Genomic DNA, 23,586 nt, shown 5'->3' with positions numbered 1-23,586 from the left:
TACTAGCAATGAAAGCAATCACAAAGAGGTTTTTAGTAGATTTCACCAAACAACAGCCAGCAATCCACATACCCACTAGCAAACAGTCACGGAGTGCTCATTTTTCCCTAGCGACAGTGGTTGCCAGGTGGCACTCAACTGGTCTGTGTGACTGAGGCCTTAGATGACGACAGGCAATGGACCAAGCCACTGTAAAGTATTGTATTCAGGTATTGTTTCCCATTCAGGATTCAACTAGTAGCTTGATATACTATTATTTAACATTACATAATTATCTATTTACAGTGCCTTGATGAAGACAGTTGTTGTGCACGGCACCTCTGTTAATAAGGCTTAAAAGGTGGCTGCCGGTCAGGAAGAGGCAGAATGTACAAGGAACCAGGACTGAAACTTCGGACTGTTTGTATCACAAATTCATTTTCAGTTTCACAGTCAATACACCCCTGGTGGCATTTCTGCTCTTTCAGTGAACTGCAAAACAATTAGCATAATCAAGGGTACTGTAGTTAAAATGAATAATCACTGGATGTACAAAAAATAAAACTAGCTAAAGTATAAACAATATATAGAGGTTAATTAGGGGGTAAATATCAAGCCTGAGGAAACTTTGGTGAAAGTGTATGGAGATTGTGATGTATATGTGCGTGAGTGTGCTTTTATTGCTTAAAACTAGCACTGAAATGAATAAAATAATTATAAGAAAACATAAAAAGTGCACTAACACAGTTTGTGCATGTGAATGCGGTCTTCTTGGCACACATTAACAGCTTTAAATGCATTTTTTGGAGCAGTATCTAAGGGATACCTGCAATACAAGTTTCTCATAACTGCAGTCTTTTCATCATTATCCAAAAATAATGCACTTACACCACTGAATTATGAGGGTTTACTTTGAATCTGGCAGCGATTTCCTAATCCTGTGCTATTTCCCTCAGTATCTCTTTTTTTTCATGCTGTGCAGATCTTGTGATTTGCTCAGAGCATCATGTTGTTTCTGTAACCTTTTAAACAGCAGCGTTTCATCTGACAACCTCCCAGTCACAAGCTACTGGCCACTCGCCACATGCCAGCAGATGCCATGAACAGATCAGCTTTCTCTTTCTTAGCTTTGCCTTATACAATCAACATCACATGAGCACAGCTGTAAGAAAGTGCATACATACTCATGTTCGCAGGCTTTTTGTTTTTTCTTAAGCACCCTAACCTGCATGTTTTTAAAGATTACTGCAACACGCTATCAAAAATGAGCTGCATAAAGTTTCAAAAAAACACATAACTGTGGTAGTCTCATTTCTCTCGCTAGTAGTCCTCTCTGCTCAACCCTTACTTTAAGTCATGGCTAACGGATTTGTCTGCAGGATACAGCAGGCATCAGCGATTTCCATCAGAGAGTTGTGAAATCTATTTTTTTATCTCACTTTAGAGAAAATGAATGTGACATCTAATGTGGTCCTACGGCTAAATGTGATAATTGACCCACTTTTTGAAAAGCTCCAATGTTATTTATCAAAGTTTAAGGCTGAAGGTGAACTTTGTCATCAAGCCACAACAGTTATAGCATGCTAGGAAAAAAAAGTTTTCAGCATCCAAATGAACCATAACGGAAAAGAGGTAGGCACTGAGAGGGAGAAATCAGTGTTGTTCTTATTATCCTTCTGTAAGCTTTCCTAAGTCTCAGCTGCACAGTGTTTCTGTTATGACAAACTATATAAGGCCATAGAAGTGTGTTCCACATGAGCCACTCACATTTTCTTATATGTGAGCTACTCTTTAGGGAATAAGTTAGTTTGTTTGACTAAAGACTTGAACACGTTTTCCCTGACTGATCATTTCACTGTGTAGGACTTGGATTAAGCAAGCAGCGGAAGAAGAGATAATCAGCAGTTTTAGAGGAGAGCATAAGAGTTCAAACAAAGGTCTGCAGCTGTCTTAGTCTCAAGTCTGTGTTGACATAACAGAGAAGGCATACCTTTGGCTAGTCTAGTAGATGTCTGTGACATGTGCTGGATGATTTCAGACTTAACATGTCCTCATTTACCTGAAATCTCGAGCTACCAGAATGAGTCCAGTTCGGTTAGTCTATGTTCTTAACTCTTCACAATGCGAAAATCTGGGCTGGTTTGAGTTGTTATTACAAACTAAATGCTACATTTTCTTTGTCATGAAGTCATTTTTCTCATGATCTAATTCCCCCACTACTTTTCTTCCCTTTTCTCCTTCACACAGAGCCGTATGGCCGAGAGCTTGCGTCTGTTCGACTCCATCTGCAACAACAACTGGTTCACCAACACGTCGCTCATCCTCTTCCTCAACAAGAAGGACCTGTTGGCTGAGAAGATAAAACGCATTCCCCTGACAGTGTGCTTCCCCGATTACAAAGGTCAAAATACCTATGAGGAGGCAGCTGTCTATGTGCAACGGCAGTTCGAGGACCTCAACCGCAACAAGGAGACCAAGGAGATCTATTCGCACTTCACCTGTGCCACCGACACCAGCAACATCCAGTTCGTGTTTGATGCTGTCACGGACGTGATCATCCAGAACAATCTGAAATACATTGGGCTATGCTAGGACCTGACACGGGTGGGGTGGGGTGGTGGTAGGGGGTGAAAAGCGGGCTGCTGTTAGCCTGCCGCGAGGCTGGATAAACAAAGGCATGTTAGCCTGCCGGGCAGTTTATCTCTTTGAAGAGGGGGCAACAGAGGACTGGAAAGGAAATGAGTTAATAAGACAGTGAGGGATGGACAATACTGTAGATTCAAGTGTTTCAATGGAAACAACAGAGCTGAAGGTCCATGGTTGAGGTGGGATTTCTACCCTACATGTTTGCACTGAATATGAGTATGCAGAGACACCCAAACACATGCACACCAACACACATCCTTATAGTTTGCTCACACGTGCGATCTTCAGTCAGACACTGGTTTGACAAGGCAACACTGGAAAATTTTTAGAAAGCTGCCCCCAACTGCCTGTCAAACCTGAAACCTGAGTCAGTTAATGCTGCTTAATTGAAAATAATTTCTGCAGAATCAATGCTCTCTTTTGGCTTTTTACCCAAACAATAGTAAACGGCGAGGGCACCTGAGGAGACACAGATATAGAGACAGAGAGAGAGCCTGTATTTCTGGGGGAAAAAGAAGTCAGTAAACATGACGTCACAGGTTTTCTGCCGAAAAGAGGAAACTGCCACAGTCTAAAGTTGAAGTGAAACATGTTTTTTACGCACCATTTCTGTTCTTTCCTTATCAGCTGTCTGTTGTTGTTCTTTTCCTCTCTTTCTTTTATCTTTTTGCGCTTAAAAAAAAAGAAAAGAAAAAAAGAACATGTCTCTCAAACCAGCTTTTACAGCAGGTCCCTGACTTAAAACCAGGAGTATGTTACACTCGGAAGAGTCAAAAGTATTTTTCATTACCGTTTCCAGCAAGAGACAAAAAAAAAAAAAAAAACAGTGCCAAGATCAGTTTGTAAATAAATCTGGATCCCATCCTTTATGTTACTTTTTTTTTCTTTTTTTGGTTTAGTTTTTATGGACGAAGACATTAAATCATGCATGATTTTGTTACTTTGGGATACTAATATATTTTCTTTGGGATTATGTTCCTCTTTTCCTAGGTTCTAAATAATATATTCCCAAAAATATATATTAAAGTCAAACACTGTGTACGATTGTACAGTTGTCAGAGAGGAATCTATTGAAAAGAGTTATATAAATATAATAATGATGATCAGAATTTTTATGGTGACAATGCTAACGGCGATGATGAATATACTGGTGATGAAGATAACCTCACTACAGAAGTTTGGGGGTGAAAGGGGAGACTGTAGAAGAACCTGAAAACAAAGAAGCAAACTTTCAAAGTTCAATCGTCCTTGCATTATCTAAATGGAAATTGTTAAACCAGTCAGTCAGTATGATGTGTAAATATACTGTAAGGTACACTCTTTGTTCAAACAACATGAAAAATAACGGTTGAGTTGGGATGCTGTGAGTGCGATAAAGAGAGAGTGAGAGACAGAGGAGGAAGATCCCACTCCACTCCTCCTCTTACCCTTTCTTTTTTTAGTTCAGAGAACAACTCAGCCAAGGGCTTGACTTTACAGGATGTCCACTTCAACAACAGACTAAAACGATGAAACAAACAAACAAAAAAAGACGTATAAAAGGACAATAACTATTAATAAAACAACTTATGCAAATTTTTATGGTGTAGTAAATGTGTTTTTGGGTGGTGATTGTGTCAACGGTGTTTTAAATGTGTTCGGGAGGGGAATGTTTATAGAGGACGGACTGCCGCAGGCCCTCCATATTCTTTCGTAATTATGCTGCATCGAGTGATTTTTTTGCAACTCGGAATAGAGCACCCTGTCTGAAACTTTGCTTCCATCTTCAGTGTCCAAACGATGACAAAAAAGTGTTTGTCCTCCTCGTACAATGTAGCCACTGGGCCAAGCAGAACTCGGACCTAAAGTATGCAATTAAATCACTGCAGAATGAACTTGGCCTACGTGTGATTGGGTGACGGTGCACAGCAGCACACAGACTTCATTCTAATTAGTGTATAAACTCCAGCATCACCAGGTGGGCTGATAGAGTCCACAAATACTTTTGGATTTTTGCACTTCTTAGTTTTTAGTCAAGTAGTCATTTCAAACTTCCCTACTCTAAAGGAAGAAGATATGCTATTAAAAAAATACTTTCACTGTATTCAAACCTATAATAGGATGATATGACCCTGTGGCCATCCTAGTACGCTCAAGTGGAACAAACTTTTTCGTGTTTGATTTAGCATTCAGTATGTCACACAGGGGACCAAGCGTTAAATAAAACTACTATTTTGCCTTTTACATCCTCCTCCTTTCATCATGATCTACATCCATGTGTGGGAAATGTCTTCAGGTCATGGGGATATTGTTTTGTGGACTGATTGAACCAACAGTGGGAATCTGTTTGAGGGATGAACATAAATAAAATTCATTTCTGAGAAGGCTGAAATTGTGCCTTATGACTGTCATGTGGTTGGAGTTGGTGCCAACTTTGAAAACTGAGAGAGAAGTCGCTGCAAAAAAAAAAAAGGTCAAAGTCCTGCATTTCTTTCATTAATTTGTTTATTAATTCAAATTAGACTGGAGTTTAAATAATTTATTTGTTTATTTATTTATTTTCCAAATAAAATTTGAAGTACAAACTGGTCGGCCTTATGCTGTCAGAGGGTAGCACTAAGCAGCTCATTGTGACACTGACAGAGGTTTTTAAAGAAAAATAACACAAAAAGTAGCAGTAAAATGTTTCAACACACTCAACAAACCTTTGGTGATGTGTACAGATCTGGGTTTTGTGGTCTAATAACTCTTAAGAAATTCGCTAGAAATGATCGCAGTTTAGCTTGCCAAAACTCATGACAGCTTAAAATTTCATTTTCTAAATACAGTAAAAATAAAAATGCACTCTTGTTGGCCAATCCCAGTAGTTTTAACAATTTTTGAAATACTCACAGCAGTCCATCTGGAAACCAGCAATGTTCAAATTAATATAAATCACCTTTCATCCTCATTCGATGCTCAATTTGACCTCCAGCAGGTCGTCTCGTCTACGTTTCTAAATGCATTGAGTTCAGAGTGATAGACCAAGAGTTTGTCACTGAATGCTTTGGTAAGTATGAAAATAATGTGAATCACATGCTGCCTTTGTAGCCAGAACAAAGTCCGATTTTGGACTGACCTGTCAGACAGCAGCCTCTATGATCAAAATAGCTGGCATATTTCATCCCTGCAGAAGAAACTGGAAGAAATGCTCAGGACTTCACCAATACATGTGACATGATAATTTTTTCAGTACATTGTGTATATACATTGTAAAAAGATGCAAAAATAATTATTCCCCAAGAAAATTAACAAAGAGTGATCTAGAGTAACAAAAATTAGGATGGTAACAGGGCTAAAATAAAGATGATGGAAGGTTCCCTAACTTTTCAATGGTCAGTGTTCCCAACATTTTGAGATATTTAAAAAAAAGAATATAAAATCTTGTGATCTGCTATATTTTAAACTTACCAAAATGAAAAAAAATCTATCAGAATATTACAAGAAACTTTGTCACCTAGTAGTCTGTATGGGTCAGTGCGTTCTCATATGAATTCAGAGGTCAGGGTCAGGTTTTTGCTGTTTTACGTGATGGAAATACAGTACATGGAAACAGATTGATGGGCCTATAAAAAAATTACCGGCTTATAACAAAACCTCTGACTGTTTTTACTTTTAGATTGTGAAGCATTGCCCAAAAATCTAAGACTTAAACGGGGGCCAGAAACCTCCGGTTTGTCATCAGTATTGGGACATACAATAAATAATAAGGAAAAAGGACTGAAGCATTTCTAAAAATAAGAAGTAGTTCAAAAAACAACCACAGGCACAGAAAGAGACATTTTTGGCCATATGATGACAGCTCTGAAACAATAAATATCTGTAATTCCTGGCATGCTCCAGCCCTGTCTATTTGTAGGCCTCCTGAATCATTCAGACATTTTTCAAAGAAAGAGAAGGAAAACAAAGCCTTTCCCACTAACTGGTCTTGTCTGTTTCCATGTTGTTGACCAGAACCAGACCTCTATAAGTACACTTCCTCACGCCATTCCCATTAGGTATGTCTTGTGATTCTGTGTTTCCGCTTGTCCTCAGCTCAACTCTTTTAACTTACTTCAGCTGACTTTTCCCTGTGTCTCCGCACTGACCTCCACATTTATTCTTGCACTCTATTTCCCTCAGGGCGCTCTCTCCCTCTTTCCCTCTAAGCTTTCCTATCTGCTCCCACCTGCTTCTTGGCTGTAAACAGCCTTGTGAATCAAATGGACAAACTTCAAGCAGCTGTAGGAAAATTCCACAGGTCTGGCTTTCTTGGAAGAGTTTTAGTATTTCATCTCTGTCTTTCTTTGCCTGTATCTGGTGGCAAATCTGCCATTTACCACTTTAAATCCAGTCGATCCTCTCATCTCATCTCAGCACTGCTCAGCTTACTCCTCCCTCCTCTGTTTGCTTTGTAAAAAGAATGATGACAGCCAAGCCTCATCCTTCAAACTAACCTTTGGACACTGTCTCCTCCTCTGACCCCTGTAACACAAGCTTAACGCCCTAAATGAAGTTCTGAAAAACAGACTTAACTTCTGTCCTCTTGAAACGACCTCCTGCTTGCTGTCCCGGACCACTGCTGCTGATCTGCACTACTTCCTAATGAGTATTATCAACCGTCCCTGACATCTGGCTGTGAACCATCTGCCTTTGAGTCAGCTCTCTGAGCTAAAGTTACCCTCACAAAACATCTTCTGGACCCTGTGACATCAGCTGTCAAAAACAATAAGTTATTGCCAAATATTAAGTCATTTTTAAAATTTTAGCAATGCCATTTTACTGGATTTTAATGGGTGGATAATGCACACTTATCAGTGTATGGGTAGAGAGGTGAGCTCAATTTAAAAGCAAGATTTACATTCTGTTACATCATTTTGTGAAAGCCCAATAAAAGCTCAATCATAAATTACAGAGTAATAAATTTAGAACTTACATTTATTTATTTTTCCGGAAAATGAACGAGCAAGTGTGCAGGTCCTCTTCTTTGACGATCTACAGCACAATTCCAGGATCACTATAACTGCAAATATCCAGTAAGCAGCTACAATGCATGCTTATCATTTAGTAATTTATGAGCATGCTTTGTTTTATTAAATCATGCTAACAAGAAACAACATGTGGTTGATTGCATTGGCGTTAGTTATGCAAGCATTAGTCAAGAACTAGAACACAATTATGATAATTACAGTAATATAATAATATCTGATGATGGTAGATGTTAAAAACATAAATAAATCCAGAATTCAAAAAGTTTCTGCAATGCATCATGGTGGAGGCGCAACTTTGTGTGCTGAGATTTAGGCTAAAAAACAAAACTCAAAGGATTACGAACTCAGCGGGCCGATATCATCAACCAGTATCAGCTGTCTATAAATGCTGATATTAATCTATCAGTATCGATATTTATTTATCGATATCATTCTATTAATGATAAGGGAAAAATGAAGAGATGATTGAAGAGATGATTGAAGAGATGATTGAAGAGATCACCATTCAGATGTTACGAGTGTGAGTTTGCATAGCTTGTCCACCAGAGGGCACTATGCAACTGCCCTGTTTGTAACAACCAGCTGATCCAAGCTGCGTGAACAAGTAAATAAATATCTACGCAAAATCAGTTTACATTTTGTGTCTGAAAGAAAACAAATATTCCTGATAAATTGATTATTAAATGTGCAAATATCAATCTGAAAAAACGTACATCAAGTTGGATGGTTATGCACCATCAATATCTATAAAGAAAAACTTGTAATTCTAATCTTTCTAATAGTGGTTCAAATGTTTCTATCATAAGAAAAACAATGTCCACCACAACAAGTCTTTATTATACTGGTATGAGAGGCAAAAGCAGAACTCTCTGTACTGAAAACAGGCCTTAACAGGTCTGAAGTGGTGGGGAAGGCCTTGGTCAAGTCCATATCACAGTGCCTGTGGGCATCAGATAAAGTATGCCAACATTCCTCTGCTGAAGCAGAGGGTATAAAATAATATTTCACTCAGCTGCAGTTTGGCTGTGATTGCACAACGCCAGGCAATATAGACTGAATCACAAAAAAGGCTGAGGGTTAGGGCCCAGTCCTACTAGTCTTAAATTTGAAGCTTAAATCCATTCCGGTAAATGGTTTCCATATTTAACTTTGTACCAAGCCTTTAGTTATGTTCACAGTATGGGCAATAAAGTTACAAAATTGCCAAACACTGGCAGCTACGTTGTCACTGAGTTGCAGTTAAACTGTTGCGCAAAATGCAGGATTGCATTTGTGAACTTTCACTTCCTATTCAGTTAATGTTGCAACAGTAAATCACCAAAACACTTGTTTCACAGGGTTCCTCAGTCTCAGTGACTGAACGAGCAAAAACCTCTGACAAAAAACAAACAAAACAAAAAAAAGTCTGACAGTAAATTCACCACCACCAATCCAATGAAACCACAAAACTAACACCAGCACCGCCAACCCACAGCAACCCTCGTCGGCTTCCTGCTTCCAATGCGTGTCCCTGCAGCAGTGCCAACTGATGAGGTGTCAGAAATTGTCAGACTGACAGATATAGAGACAGTCACACTAACACAAGGCCAGCAGGAACTGATCAGTGAAATAGTGATGCACAGTAGCTGCTTTGCCATTTGTCTTATTCTGCAATGAATCACTTCCTCCTTTTTTTACTATTTTGGTTCCAGGAAAGCACATACAGGACGAAGTAGCTCCTGTGTTTAGCTTTGGTCAAGTGTGATAGTCTAATGCTGTTAGCCAGTTAAAAATACTTTTTTCCGTCTTTTGTGTGCGTGTGTCTGTGTGTGTGTGTGTGTCTGTGCGTGTGTCTGTGTGTGTGTGTGTGTGTGTGTGTGTGTGTGTGCGTGTGTCTGTGTGTGTGTGTGTGTGTGTGTGTCTGTGTGTGTGTGTGTGTGTGTGTGGGGGGGGATTTGTCTGCCAAACTCTATGAAAAGCTCTTCTCCGCACTGTGCTTTTATGAACTGCACGCTCTTTATTACTGTAACACTTCTCCAGCTCTGTGGAGAGACAACACTCTGTCTGTTCACATTTTCTATGCTGGCCTCGGTTAATTGCCATAATGTGCTCCTAGTCTGTTGCAATTACTTTTCCCCCCTAAAACATTTAAATGCTTGGGTGTGGGCAAAATGGCCTGCAGGCATTATTAAGGTGTCAGAAAACATACTAACGCCACAATCATTTGCTGTACTGTTGACAAACTTATTTTTGACTGGGAGGTTCTGTTTATGAATGAACAGTATGTCTGTTATGCATTGACCTTGTGACCTTGATTTGTTGATTGCTCTGCACTAAATAATTTTCATCGTTAGTTGAAAATTGACATCTGTCTATTATTGCAATATAGCCTGTATATAAAAGATAACCACTATAACATCATGCCTTGGTCAATGAAGTCCTGTCTTTCAACTGTAACTTGGTGTTATGCAACTTAACAGTGGTGGATCTGACAGTAGGACCCTTATGCCAGTCCTTTATCTTCCATTTTGAATCTAATGAAGGCTACAATTATGTTGTGTTAAATAAAACATGAAATTAGCAATTGAGACTATAAACACAGTAAACTGGGCAGTTTCCCCACAGATCTCAAAACAGCTTCTTTTTGCAACCAGAGGAGTTACTCTAAAGAAATCAGACTGGCTTTCGATTGGCCAACTTATCTGTGCGATTAGGGTTACATCGCCACCTGCTGCTTCGGCATGCTGTGGACATTAATATTTTCATGTGGACAGTAGAAAAATCCTCATTTTCATGCACTCAGAATAACCCTTTTAACACAATACAGCGACAGAACAGGTGCGAAAGTGAGAGAAACTGAAGCATGCGAAGGCTTGCACTGAGATGTGGTGAAAAGAAGCATAGAAACAGATGCAGGTAATGTGTGTTTTAATTGAACAATAATACTGTAGATGCTATTAGTTGTAACCATAGCTGTTCCATCACATTTATCTCTCCCTAACTCACTTCCATTTCTGAGCTTTCTCTAAAACTTATTCAACTTTCATTGTGTTTTCCCCCCACTTTTATGTTTTATTCAGTTTGTGTTTTGCGTGCTTTTTCAGCATTTTTCTATTATTTTTTCACGGGTTCAGTACAATTAACTGATTTGCTATGGATTTGGATTCTTTCAGATTGACAGTGTGATGGATTTTGAAGGATACACTTTTGACAAGTTGAAGTAACACTCCTTATTTTCTTCCTGAACCTGGTCCACAGAGTAAAAAATCTTCTTGAAAAAGTAGCTAATTTATGATCGATACTTGCTGAAAATCCTGTTTTTAATCCACATCAAGATTGCAGCTGCAACCATATTCCAGTTCATTTTCTTTTTATCTCCCTTTCCATGGTGACCCTGCATTTTATAACCCCACTTAAGGACCAGAATCATTTCCAGCCTCTCTGAGACCTTTCATTGTCATCTGTTCCATTACTTCACAAAGATCACAAAGATGCGAGTTCAGAGAAGCAATCCACCTATAATTAACAGGCTTACAGGTTTTCCAAATTCTGGGCAGTCTGCCCTCCAGTCTAAAAATGCCTCAGATGCCTTATCACTAACATCATCTGACCTAACCTTTTGGATGATTTTCGCTTTGATTTTTCCATCCTTCCATCCATTCATCTAAAAAAAAAAAAGCACTTTTCCGTGAGATTTGCTTATGTCTGATAGCTTTTTAACAATCACTTAGTTTCTGTTTTGTTTTGTTTTACAGCCAGGTTGATTCCACGTGCATGCTGCCCTATGTCACTTACGTCATTTTCTTTGCTGAGAAGATAAATTTATCCAAAGGTAGACAATACAGAGTAGTCCAACAATAGTTCACAATCTGAACCCCTTATCCTGCTCAGGATTACTTCCCTAGCACATCACATTCAGGAAAATGTGAGGCAACTGCATCCACCAGGACATTTGGTGCTGATAAAAGCATTTGTCTTTATTCAAAGTCCATGTAATATAGGCCAAAAGCATCTAATCACAGAAACACTTTGTCCATGTAATAATTATTAAATGCCACTATATGGGCTACTACAGGGTCATAAATGATACTTACTCTGTCTCTGACGTATGAAAAACTGATACTAGCCAAGCCACTGTCCTAACAGCACCTCTCCTGACAGCTATTTTAAAAACATAATGTAAAACATTCACCTTCTCAAAATTGTACATTTGCAGCGTCTATGTAGAAATAACAACCCCAGAAGTCCTGTGTCCATGAGGCCCAGGCTGTTTTGATGGACAAAAGGAGCCTACATAATATAAGACAGGTGATTTTAATTTGTGGCAAATAATAGCTTACCAAATCATCCAAATAACTTATCTGGAAACTTATCCTGGAAATCCAAATGCATGTTAACAACAACAACTTGGTTACAGTATTAGTTTAACATGTGCTTACTTTTTAACTTTGATAACAAAATGTTTACGCACATAAAAATATTTATCTTGGACTTGATAAGTCTGAACATAGTAGCTTATCTGGCATCACACACCCCGGTCGTTACTAAAGGAGAGCTGAGCATAAATTAAGAACACGTACACTAAGTATAAAAGTAAATTATCTCCTGGAACGGGATCAGAAGATGACGGTGACAAGAAGGTTTGAGTGTTTTATGCCTACAAGTAAATCTAAAAACAACCATATCATAGCTGTTTTAGGAACCGTGGAAATAGTTCTCAAAGTGGGTGATTTTTTTTTCCCCCACAGAAAAAAGAGAAGAAAATAAACCAGTCGGACCATAAAAGCAGGAGACTAAAGCTCAAAGAGTTCAGAAAAGCATCACTGTAATTGGTTTAAGGTAGTTGGCAGAATGAATGAACGGACCTCTGGGGCTGGCTTTACAAAGATAGATTAGACTGGTCTGTATGGTTAGATAAAGTCTCACATTTCCACAATGGAAGTCAGACCATTTAACAAAAACAACAATGGACTAATTTTCAGCCACAGAAACATCTTAACCCCAGACTAACTAACTCTATTATAATAATCTAATATAATAATATACCAACTATTTGTACCCAAATAAAAAAGAAAAGGGAAAACTGCTGATATGCAAGTGGTCTGTAGTTTCCTTGTATGCTGTATTATAAATTATATTAGTGAAATTCAATTCAACCTTTCAATTTAATTTTATTTATTTGGCACCAAATCACAACAACAGTCACCTTATATTATAAGCTAGAGAAACTAAAACAATAAAGAGAAAACCCCAACAATTAAACAAGAATCTATGAGCAAGTGATTTTGGTGACAGTGTGAAAGAAAAAATCCCTTTTAACAGGAAGAAACCTCCGGCAGAACAAGGCTGAGGGAGGGCCAGACATCTGCTGTGATCGATTGGGTGATGGGAGGACAACAGGACAAGAGACACACTGTGTAAGAAAGCAAGAGATACATAATAACTAGTGATTAAATCCAGATAGGTGTTTCAACGTATAATGGGTGAAAAAAAGGTGAGTAAAGAAGAAACTGAGTGCATCATGAGAAGCCCCCCAGCATCCTGGACCTATTACAGTATAACCAAGGGAGGATTCAGGGTCACCTGACCCTGCCCTAACTATATGCTTTATCAAACATGAAAGTTTTAAATCTAATCTTAAAAGTAGAGAGGGTGTCTGTCTCTTGAATGCAAATTAGGATCTGATCCAAATTAGCTTGTGTTTTATTTTTCCATTGATTAATATCAACCTGTCCACTGTTTATTCCCTAGACCAGAGGTGGCAGCTCATATATATCTTCAACGCTATATGTTTTATGGTCCTCCTCTTAATTTACCCATAATTCACTGCACTATTGTCCTGCTTAAGATAGTCAGAGTCTAAAGTTCTTTGTGCAATGGATGAATTTAGTCACCTACAGTGTATGTGAACTATGACTGCTTTATCAAAGCCATAGTCAAAATCTGTTCCCTGAAACTTCTGTGTACTCCTCTCATAGGCTCTGTATGTAATGAAGGTTTTACTTTGTTTTTTTAGCTGCTGCCATGTCTAATGTTGGTGCTGTTTCAAATTTCAGCAAAACTTTTGCTAATGCCACTATCTCAACGTTTATCTTTCAAAGGCAGAAAGAAAATTGTATCCCAGATGTGATTATTTGAGATCTCAAGACATCTATATGTCACCTTCAGACTCCAGAAGTTATCCTGTCCTTTTCTTAGGTAACAGTAATGTAAAAATTGCTCAGTACAGGTGAAGGTTATGCTTTCAAAAGTAGAAATACTTTCTTTGTATATAACTATTGGATGTGGCTGATACAATACTACATATGGTATAACATTACTAAATCTGCTTCATCTACTTAAGAGCAGTAAAGGTGTTCTATCACATAAACTCACTTAAATCTTTTTGTCTTTTTTTTTTAAACTATTTGGCTCTTTGGGATTTAAACAGACATAAAATTACTCATGTCTGAGAAAGATTATGAAGAACCTCGCGAACCTGAATGGATAAGTGTTTAAGAAAATGAATAGGAAGAAGTTAAACAATGTGGCCCCAGCTAAAGGAGATACATTTCCACAAATTGGATACATTTCCACAGCAAACTGTAGTAAGAAACACCAGAAACTGGAAAAGTATAGATCTTGAATGAATGCCGTTGATGTCCAGCTAAGAAACGCCTCTGAACTACCTGTTAAATATAAAGTAGTAGACAATATTATCTCCATTTTTGGCTTCCAGAGTTCTTTCAGTTATTTCTCTTGTTCAGTGACGCACCACTTTTGCAGAGTTATGCTACTATGCCACCTTGTGGATAATATAATATAACATATCTAGTCTGTCTGTCACAGAGTGAACACAGAGGGGCATACAACCATTCACACCTAATTTAGAATTACCAGCTAACTTAACACGCATGTCTTTAGACTGTCAGGGGAACCCAGAGTGTCACGGATAAATACAACAAAATAAAACTAGTACTGGTACCGAAAAAAAGAAAATTTATTCATAACACAGGTGAAAAGACCCAGGGAAACCAAGTAAACGATAAAACGATAGCAAAATAACGCTGAAAACCGATAAAAACCCTGAAAACCATACATTTCACACCCGAGCCTCAACTCTCGCGGCCCGGTACCAAACGACTCACAGACCGGTACCGGTCCGAGGCCCGGGGGTTGGGGACTGCTGACTTAGATCACCTGGCTTCCCCTTTCTGATGCTCGAATTGATCTTCTGTATTTTTCTTGACCATGTCTACCTTAATGGACTGAGTTGCTGGATGTGAATGGCTGATTGGATATTTGCTTTAATGAGCAGCTGACCAGGTGTACCTAAGAAAGCATCCAGTGAGTGTATATTGCAGTTTGATGCCTTTAAAAATATTTTTTCACATCATCAAAACTAAGTAGTAATTCTATTTTCTTTTCTCTTTTCTAAAACTAACTATTATAGGCAGCTTTAAGGCATATTATTTATTTATTTGTTACATATTATTAAGGCAGTGTCTCACAGTAATGCTTGTATTTTGTCAGTTCTTTTGTGTTGGCATACGTCTTCTTCAGGATTATATTTCTCCCATTTTCCTAATAATAGGAGATAAGGTAAAGATCAGTTAGAGACAGTATCTGTAAATAATGTGAGATTTGTACAGCCACAATGTTTACACCATACGAGAATTAACCAGCTTTCACAACTTCTAGGCACACAGCACTGAACACCGTGGGTGTCCCATTGGGATCATCACTTATTTGGAAACATTTCTATTGTTGTTTGGGCTACACTCAGAGTAGCGCATATTTGGAGCTTATTTTTTTCATATTTGGATTTTCAATTTTCTTGTGTTTCCATCAGTTGCATGGTTTTTCTTAGGTTGCAGCCCACTTTGTTCTCAGAGTCACCACACAATAGGGCTCTCTGCAGACACCAGCGACACAGAGATATGCTCATAAGGCATCACATCTGCATTGAGCGCTGGAGATCACAGTTTATTTACCCAAGACTATTTTTTCACACTAGACTCACCCTCCCACAAATGATTGCTTTTTGGCACTATTCAGTAGTGTCTGTTTGTAGTCTTGCAGCACACTGATAGGATCATCTTTTGTGCTTAAAATACCAAGATGTCCCTGCCACGTTATAGATTGAGTCTTGGTGAACAGAAGCCGAGAGACATAAAACTACAAAGAAAACATTACCCTATCTGGAGACTTTTGATGGTTGAAGTCTCTGCTTGTGTTTTAAAATCAGGACCAAATTCAGCGCATGCAACTGAGCCTTAATCCCCAAAGAGCATGGCCTCATTCCAGTGATTGATTCTCATTCAAGTGAATATTGATTGTCCTCATTCAGAGAGTTCAAGCAGCCATTTGTAACAGTAACAGTCTGATATCTCCTCCTCTATTCCTCTTCCTCTCGCTGTCCTGGCTGTATTCAGTATCAGTAGGATACTGTGGTGTAATAGTTACAAAAGCCTACAGACAAGGTTCAAGGTAAATAATAGTTTTTTTTATCAGAGCTCATAAATATAATCGGTATCATAACCATATAGTATTATAATCATTGTCATCATGCCAGCCTTACCAGGCCATTACTGCCAGAGCTGTCCAGGGTACTCTAGTGTTTAGCTCATCATTACCTAACACCCTAATCTAATAGATAGACAGAGCAACCTTTTTCTCTAAAGCTCACTCTGCAGGGCACAATCCCTCACGTACTGCTGAAGCTTTAAGGCACACAGCGGTCTCTCTTAATTTGATGCTAGCAAACATCTCAGCTCCTGTTACTCTGACAAACTGCAGCCTGCATGGCAGACAGATTGTCCTAAATACAGGTGTTACTTTTTTTTTTTTTTTTTTTTTTTTTTAAATGACATCAGAAACAGCAGTATGCGACATTACGTGATGGCAGAGCTTCAGTTCATCCTTTGTCTTTTTTTTTTTTTTTTTTTTTTTTTTTTTTTTAATAAACAGGGGGAATGAATGAGAGAAAGAGGGGGAGAGAAAGAAAGAAAACCAAAGGGGAGAAGAGACGGTGAGAAGGGGGGGGGAAGAGAGAGAGAAAAAAAAAAAAAGAACTCCTGGGTCACCTGTATGGAGAAAAAAAAAAAACAAACAAAAAAAACAAACAGAGGAGACAGCAAACAACAAAGAGTAACATAATAATAGAGAAAACAAAGCACCATCACAATAAACTAGCTAGTCATAGATATCAATATTTACTAAATAATAAACGATATTGTGCAGCACGCAAGATAGACAGCGCACAGTGTGCTTTGAGGCAGCAGCCAAGAAAGCTTTAGTCCGCGTCTGTGAATACCCATGTGTGCATACCTGTGTGGATCAGCATGCTTGCATTCCAAAGGTTTCTCCATGTAATGATCTGCTAGGGAGTGTGGGGGGGCCACAGCCCCGTCCTCCAGGGTGTGAAGCGGGTATGGAGGAGATCAAAACTCCAGACATCCAGAGGCCCCCAGAACACAAGAGACCATGGAAGACCAACAGAGGGGCAGCCGCGCCACTGTCCCAGTAAGAGCTGAGGAGAGTCCCAGATGAGGGCTCATTCAGCAGCTGCGGAGCAGAAGCCAGGGGGAGTTGCAGTGACGCGCCCGTGAGCTCCGCCGGCCCCCAGCTGTGCCTGAGTGACCGAGCCCCAGGCCGAGAGGCCACCTCCAAAGGGGCCCGAGCGAGCCCCAGGCCCCAGGCCCCGACATGCGGCCGCCAAGGAGTGAGCCGGTGTGTACCCGGACGCCCACCCCCAGACACAAAGAACCACCAACACACCGACACCTGAGGGAGTCCGCCACCGGCAGGGGAAGTGGTGGTGGGTGGAGATAGGCCTCCAAACCTTGAAGGGCCTGAGGTGTCCCCAGAGAGGTGGCGTCTGATACCCAACCTGACATATAGACACAGACATACAGGCACACACAGACACAAACATCCATTCCCACCCTCATGCTCTCATATGCACTCACTCCACACTCAACCAACGTGGAGACAGACATAAAGAGACGCTGTACACACAATCACACTCCCCAAGCGTACTCTACAAACCGGGTCTAGGTACTTTCTTAAGTTTGGCAACATTTGATTTTTGCGTCATCGTTGACCACAAGTTTGGTGATTTTTATTCCATTTTCAAAGTGATGTGTCTCTGTTTACATTCCTTGTGTTGTGCTAAATCAGTTATTGCCTAATTGAGCCAGCAGTCTCTGATGTATATAATAAAGAAACCTATGGAGCAACAAAGTGTATTTGTTTTTTTTTTGTACACCTATCTTGGCTTTAAAATACAAATATACCTGAGATACCCAATAACAGTCATTAGTTACTTCTTTTCCCTATTCGCACTTTGCTCCTCTCAGATGGTTAATGCATATCACTCTTCAATTAGTTTCGTTTTTGCATGCTGCAGTCTGGTGTTGGTTCTCATGCTGACAAAGAAATGTTTGCTTATCATAACAGGAAATTGTCATGCTCTGTGGTGACCACTGGGTTGTGCAGCGTTCCATCTGTACCATGTAATTTTTGCTGGCAGTCTTTAAGTGTACCACATGCACCTGTTTCCTGTCATTCTGTATTTGTAGTGGTTGTACAAATGTACCTAACACAGTGCCCCTTCGACCATGGTACATGTCGTCACGCCCTCATCTTGTTGAATTCAGTTGGGAAAATCCAAAGTTAGCTGCGAAGATTAGACCAGGTCAGCTGATCATAGCCTGTATGCAAATAAAATATAACAAGTCATTATGTGACTACTTTCTAATTAAATATTTTCCTCACACTGCACCGGTACACCCGATCTTAGGTTGGGTTCCCCCACCTCCCAAATCCCACTTTAACTACTGACCCCTTTTTCCCCTAAATTTTTTTTTTATCAGATCATAAATATGAGTAAAAATTGGGCAATGTATGTGTTTTAACAAAAATTAAACATTTTTAGTTTGACAAATTTCCTTAATATAGTCATTCTAAAATTGAGGCGTGAACCCAATAAAATATGGAATAACAAGTTTGCTTGTTTGTTTTTTCAGAGAAAATAAACAAATTATAGTTTGGTGCTATTTTGCAGATATTTATTCCACTTAAATTCAGCTTTGATCCTCTGTTGTTGTTAATGATTGATTAAAAGAAACTGTGGTGTGTGGGGCGTGAACCTTTTCCAGTTTCTCAAGTTTGAGAAGCAATGCTCTAATGGTTTCTCCTTTGCTCGCTCCTCGTGGAGCTGGCAGTAAAAGAATACTATAACCTTGGACATAGATCTCACCATAATGATGATAGATAAAGTGCCAAACAGAAATTTACTGGTTGGAAGGAGTACAGAAGCACTCGAACAAGTAAGTGTGAGACGTATGTTAGTGCAAGAAATCCTGTGCAGGCTACAATATGTGCCTTCAGAGGTGGTAAGCAGAAGAGTCTAAAAAGAGTAAAGTATTTGCCGCAGCAACACTTTTAGGAACAACTAATACAGTTTTTGCCCTATCCAAGCTTTTTGAGCCAATTCAAATGAAAAATTACCTTTTTTTTTAAATGTTACAATTTCTCACTTACAACATTTGATTGCAATAAAATAAAGTTTCTGTTTTTATCTCCATTTTATTTTTTAAATTCAGTTGAAAACATCATCCTTGAATAAAGTAATCACTGGTTTAAGCTTCAACTTAAACTGTTTATATATTTGGTTGGTTATTGTTCAGTTCCTTAGGAGTTAGTTCATTTGCGTTATAATTACAGAGGATTATAATTAGCACATTTAAAGTTTCTGAAGATGCCAACAACCACTGCTAATTTGCCTGTGTATATAAAAAGCATAGCTACATTAAATCCCCACTGCTTCTTTAAGGAAATGAGTGTAGCTCTGCTGAGTAAACATTTGCTTTCTATATGGCTGTATTTATTGCTTTAAAAACAATAAAACCTCTGCTGAACAAATGGCAACTACAATAATGACTTTATTGTGCTGATGTCATGAAAGATTTTGATGAATCATGCAGCAGTGTAATGCAGGAGGCCACACCTACATCGCTATCAATTACAGCACCATTTGAAAGTTTCAAGCATCACAGGTGGGAGCAGAGCCTTGAACACTAATCTATGGTTTGTCAGTCCGGTGGCAGTTCCTCATCTGTACGAGCTTAGAGCCATCTGGTTTAGAAAATTGTTACTGCAGAGACACCTATTGGCTGCTGACAGTACTAGCTTCTTTATTTAGCTCACTATAGTTTTAATGCAGATTTACAATATACATTCATCCATTTACTTTGTGAAAATAATATATATATATATATAAAAAGTAAAAGCTGTGATTTATTGATGTACAGAATTCAATTTGAGGTATTTGGTGGTGATAAGGATCGGGGCATTACCCTGTAGACACGGGTGGTGGAGATGAAGATGAAGGCTTGAACTGGGTTGCACAAAGGCAACTGCAAGGAAAAATGACAGATGAGCGGTGAGATTTAAAGTATGGAGTGAAGGCTGATTGGCCTGAAGAAGGCAAGCAGAAAGCTGATTGGGCTAGACCTGTGGTGTCACAATCAGCTTGAGAGTGTGGGAAAGTGGAAATGATGTAAAGCTTAGATTAGCCAGAAGCATAAGCTTCATGTAAAACTGAGGTTATTGTAATCACCTCTAAACATTGACTTAATACTTACATTGGTATGACATATACGTATGTATGTACAAATATGTAGGGACTGCTTTCTTGCATTTGCCCAATATAAAATTAGAAAAATCCTATATTAGAGTGATGCTAAAAACTCTCCTCATCCCCAGCTGATCCAGGCAGATGGCTGCCCCTTCCTGAGCCTGGTTCTGCCATCGGTTTCTTCCTGTTAAAAGAGGGTTTTTCCTTACCACTGTCATCAAGTGCTTGCTAAGCGGGCTGGCCATTTGCCAACAAACGATTGTTGGTGTTTTCTCTGTATTATTGTAAGGTCTTTACTTTATAATATAAATCTCAAATTTAATGGACTTGAATTACTTCTTGTATGTTTGTGTGTTTCAGGCTCTTGTTGTGGTTGTAATTCTGTAATGGATCTTTGTGCCCATCTACATTAAAGCTGGGGTAAACAGAACTCTAAGGCTGCATATTGACCTGAAAGATCCTCAAAATCTATTCATTTCCACTACCCAAATGACATAAATGACTACTATGTCTGACAACACTTTGAGTAATGACAAAAATCTCATGCTTTGTGGATGTATTTAAATCATCACCTGAATACCTGAATACTTCAGATGAGGTTTGGAGGACAGTGCATTCGCATTTATATCTCTGTTCTCTCCCTTGTCTTGTATATCTTCACCAGAATTTCAGTAAGTGCCTCCAAAAGCAGCAGAAAATATTTATATTATACCTGTTTTCGATGGTCCTAAATGAAATCCTACACTTTTTTTCTCCCAATTCAGGCAGATATTTTTTCTGGTACAACTTTTGTCCAATAGGCCCTTGGACCTTGGTTTTTCACTTCTAGCAGTTACTGCACTATATACTGTCAAAGGTTTGTACACAGGAAAAATTTCCTTCCTTTTCTATGGAACTCACAGATATTTTCCTAGAAAACTACAGTGTCATAGTACAATAACAAGTGTTATCGTACTTGAGAAGACTATGCCCAGTCATGGTACGATAATACTTGTTATCATACCATGACTGGACATAAAGTCTTCACAAGGCCATGTGACTACACATGGAGATTTAGAAACACATCACACACACACACACACACACACACACACACACACACACACACACACACACACACACACACACACACACACACACACACACACACACACACAAATTCTCTGGCTTTCTTCATTGCTGGTTTAAATGTGCTGACTTGTTGTAGTCAATTGCCCGTGGACTATGATAACCATGAATTGGCCTTATGTTGCTTTTTAGTAACAAGACATCCACAATTGAAAATTTTACAGAAGGAGTAGTTACATAATTACAATATGTGTGTTTCCAATAAATAAATAATACATTTTATCCAAGGTGGACTGATCTACACAGACACTTTACAGACCATCATCGTGGTTATTGGATCATTCATTTTCATGGGCTTTGGTAATATTTTACTTACAATTTATTTGTTGGACAGTTTAAAAAAAGGTGGGTGGTGGTGATTCTCCTCAGCTTTCCATGAAGTGAAGGGCAACGAAAACTTCAAGAGACTCTAGATGCAAGCTGTCCCTCAATCAAGGGTAACATCAGTGCAAACTGCTATGAGCCCCTGCCAGACTCCTTCCATATCTTCAGGGATCCAGTTACAGGAGACCTCCCATTGCCTGGCATGGTGATCGGACTCATTATTTAGGCTACCTGGTACTGGTGTACTGATCAGGTGAGTAAAGAAATAAACAGAAACACTGGGCAGCTCAGGTGCAGTTTTTAGCAATCATTTACAGTTAGTCTGTCGTCATAACCAGAGACTCAAACAACTGATTTACAGATTAACTCATTAACATATACACATTAATGCCCCTTCATATTGCTTTTTGAAGCATACTCAACAAGCAGTCTACAATGGGAGGATAACTATGCTTTTAGTTTAGTTCTCTTAGTAAGAGCCTGACGCCAATGTAATATTTTTTGTTCCATTACAGATAAAGATGAGTTGATTCATTGGTTGTGAAGGAAATTAATATTTAAAGTGGAACATGGTGCCATAGGCTTCCACACAGCTGTCAGGTGGCTAAGTCTGCGTAAAGTGCTAAAAAGAGTATGGGAGCAGAAACTCAAGCATTTTGTGAGGAGAAAGGCAATTGTATTTCAGATCTCTCATATGACAAATTATTGATGTGCACTAATAAATGAACTAAATAGCAAACTACAAAACCAGAATCTAATATGTGAATTGCACACCCTGTGATGACGTTTATGAGAATGTTGCAATTTATATCAAACCAGGTGGAGAGCAGCATTCGTACTCACATGTCAATAGTGAAAGAAATTGTACCATCCGTTGATCGCCTCAGGTGGTACTCATCCATGTTTGGAGCCTTGCATTTTAACTTTTTAAGGTGATTTGAAGACTTCAAATTAGTTAAGAGTGAAATGCACATGATTTTGTCTCCTCCCCTTGCACTTTATATACTACATCCAGTGATGTTCAGCTTGAACTCACTGACCTGCAGTCTGATTCACTCCTGGCAAAGCATTTCACGTCAGTATGCTGACAAGGTGTAAAATATACACTCAAGTTTTATCCCAAACATTCATGTTTTTACACACTAGGTTATTCATAGATTAAATAAAGGATGTGTGTTAGTTACACAAACTGGTAAAAGCTATTGTGACCATTTACCTCACGGCATTCACACTATAAAGATGGCCTAGGCTATAAGAAGATTGCCAACACCCTGAAACTGAGCTGCACACGGTGGTCGAGACCATACAGCAGTTTAACAGGACAGGTTCCACTCAGAACAAACCTCGCCATGATCGATCAAAGAAGTTGAGTGCACGTGCTCAGTGTCATATCCAGAGGTTGTGTTTTGAAAATACATGTATGAATGCTGCCAGCATTGCTGCAGAGGTTGGAGATGTGGAGGGTCAGCCTGTCAGTGCTCAGACCGTACGCCACTCACTGCATCACATGGCTGTCCTCCAAGAAGGAAGCCTCTTCTAAAGATAATTCATAAAAAACGCCTGCAAACAGTTTGCTGAAGACAAGCAGACTAAGGACATGGATTACCTGTGGTCTGATGAGACCAAGACAAACTTATTTGGTTCAGATGGTGTCAAATAACCAGGTGAGGAGTACAAAGAGTGTGTCTTGCCTACAGTCAAGCATGGTGGTGAGATGTCATTGTTTCGGGCTGCATGAGTGCTGCTGGCACTGAGGAGCTACAGTTAATTGCAGGAACCATAAAGCAGAGCATGATCCCCTCCCTTCATAAACAGGGCCACAGGACAGTATTCCAACATGAAAACAACCCTACACACACCTCCAAAAAGACCAGTGCCTTGCTGAATAAACTGAGGGTAAAGGTACTTAACTGGCCAAAC

At 39.2% G+C, this 23,586-nt stretch overlaps 1 protein-coding gene and 1 pseudogene across 2 annotated transcripts in view; both read left to right on the top strand.

The window, feature by feature from the left end:
• gnaz (guanine nucleotide binding protein (G protein), alpha z polypeptide) overlaps window positions 1-4,848 on the top strand; it is a 50,352-nt gene extending 45,504 nt beyond the window's left edge. For both annotated transcript variants that reach the window (XM_085413794.1, XM_085413793.1), the window contains exon 3: window positions 2,227-4,848. In XM_085413794.1, the coding sequence (XP_085269920.1) occupies window positions 2,227-2,571 (345 nt within the window). In that variant the 3' untranslated portion in view covers window positions 2,572-4,848. The remainder of the gene's footprint in view (window positions 1-2,226) is intronic.
• Window positions 4,849-18,841: 13,993 nt separating this feature from the next.
• Window positions 18,842-21,892, top strand: LOC146665984 (sodium/glucose cotransporter 1-like; annotated as a pseudogene).
• The last annotated feature ends 1,694 nt before the right edge of the window (window positions 21,893-23,586 follow it).

Source organism: Rhamphochromis longiceps, linkage group LG7 (genome assembly GCF_057381845.1).
Source record: "Rhamphochromis longiceps isolate RC_006_pf linkage group LG7, R_longiceps_female_GT1.1, whole genome shotgun sequence".
NCBI lineage: Eukaryota > Metazoa > Chordata > Actinopteri > Cichliformes > Cichlidae > Rhamphochromis > Rhamphochromis longiceps.
This window is presented reverse-complemented; position numbering and strand designations above follow the sequence as displayed.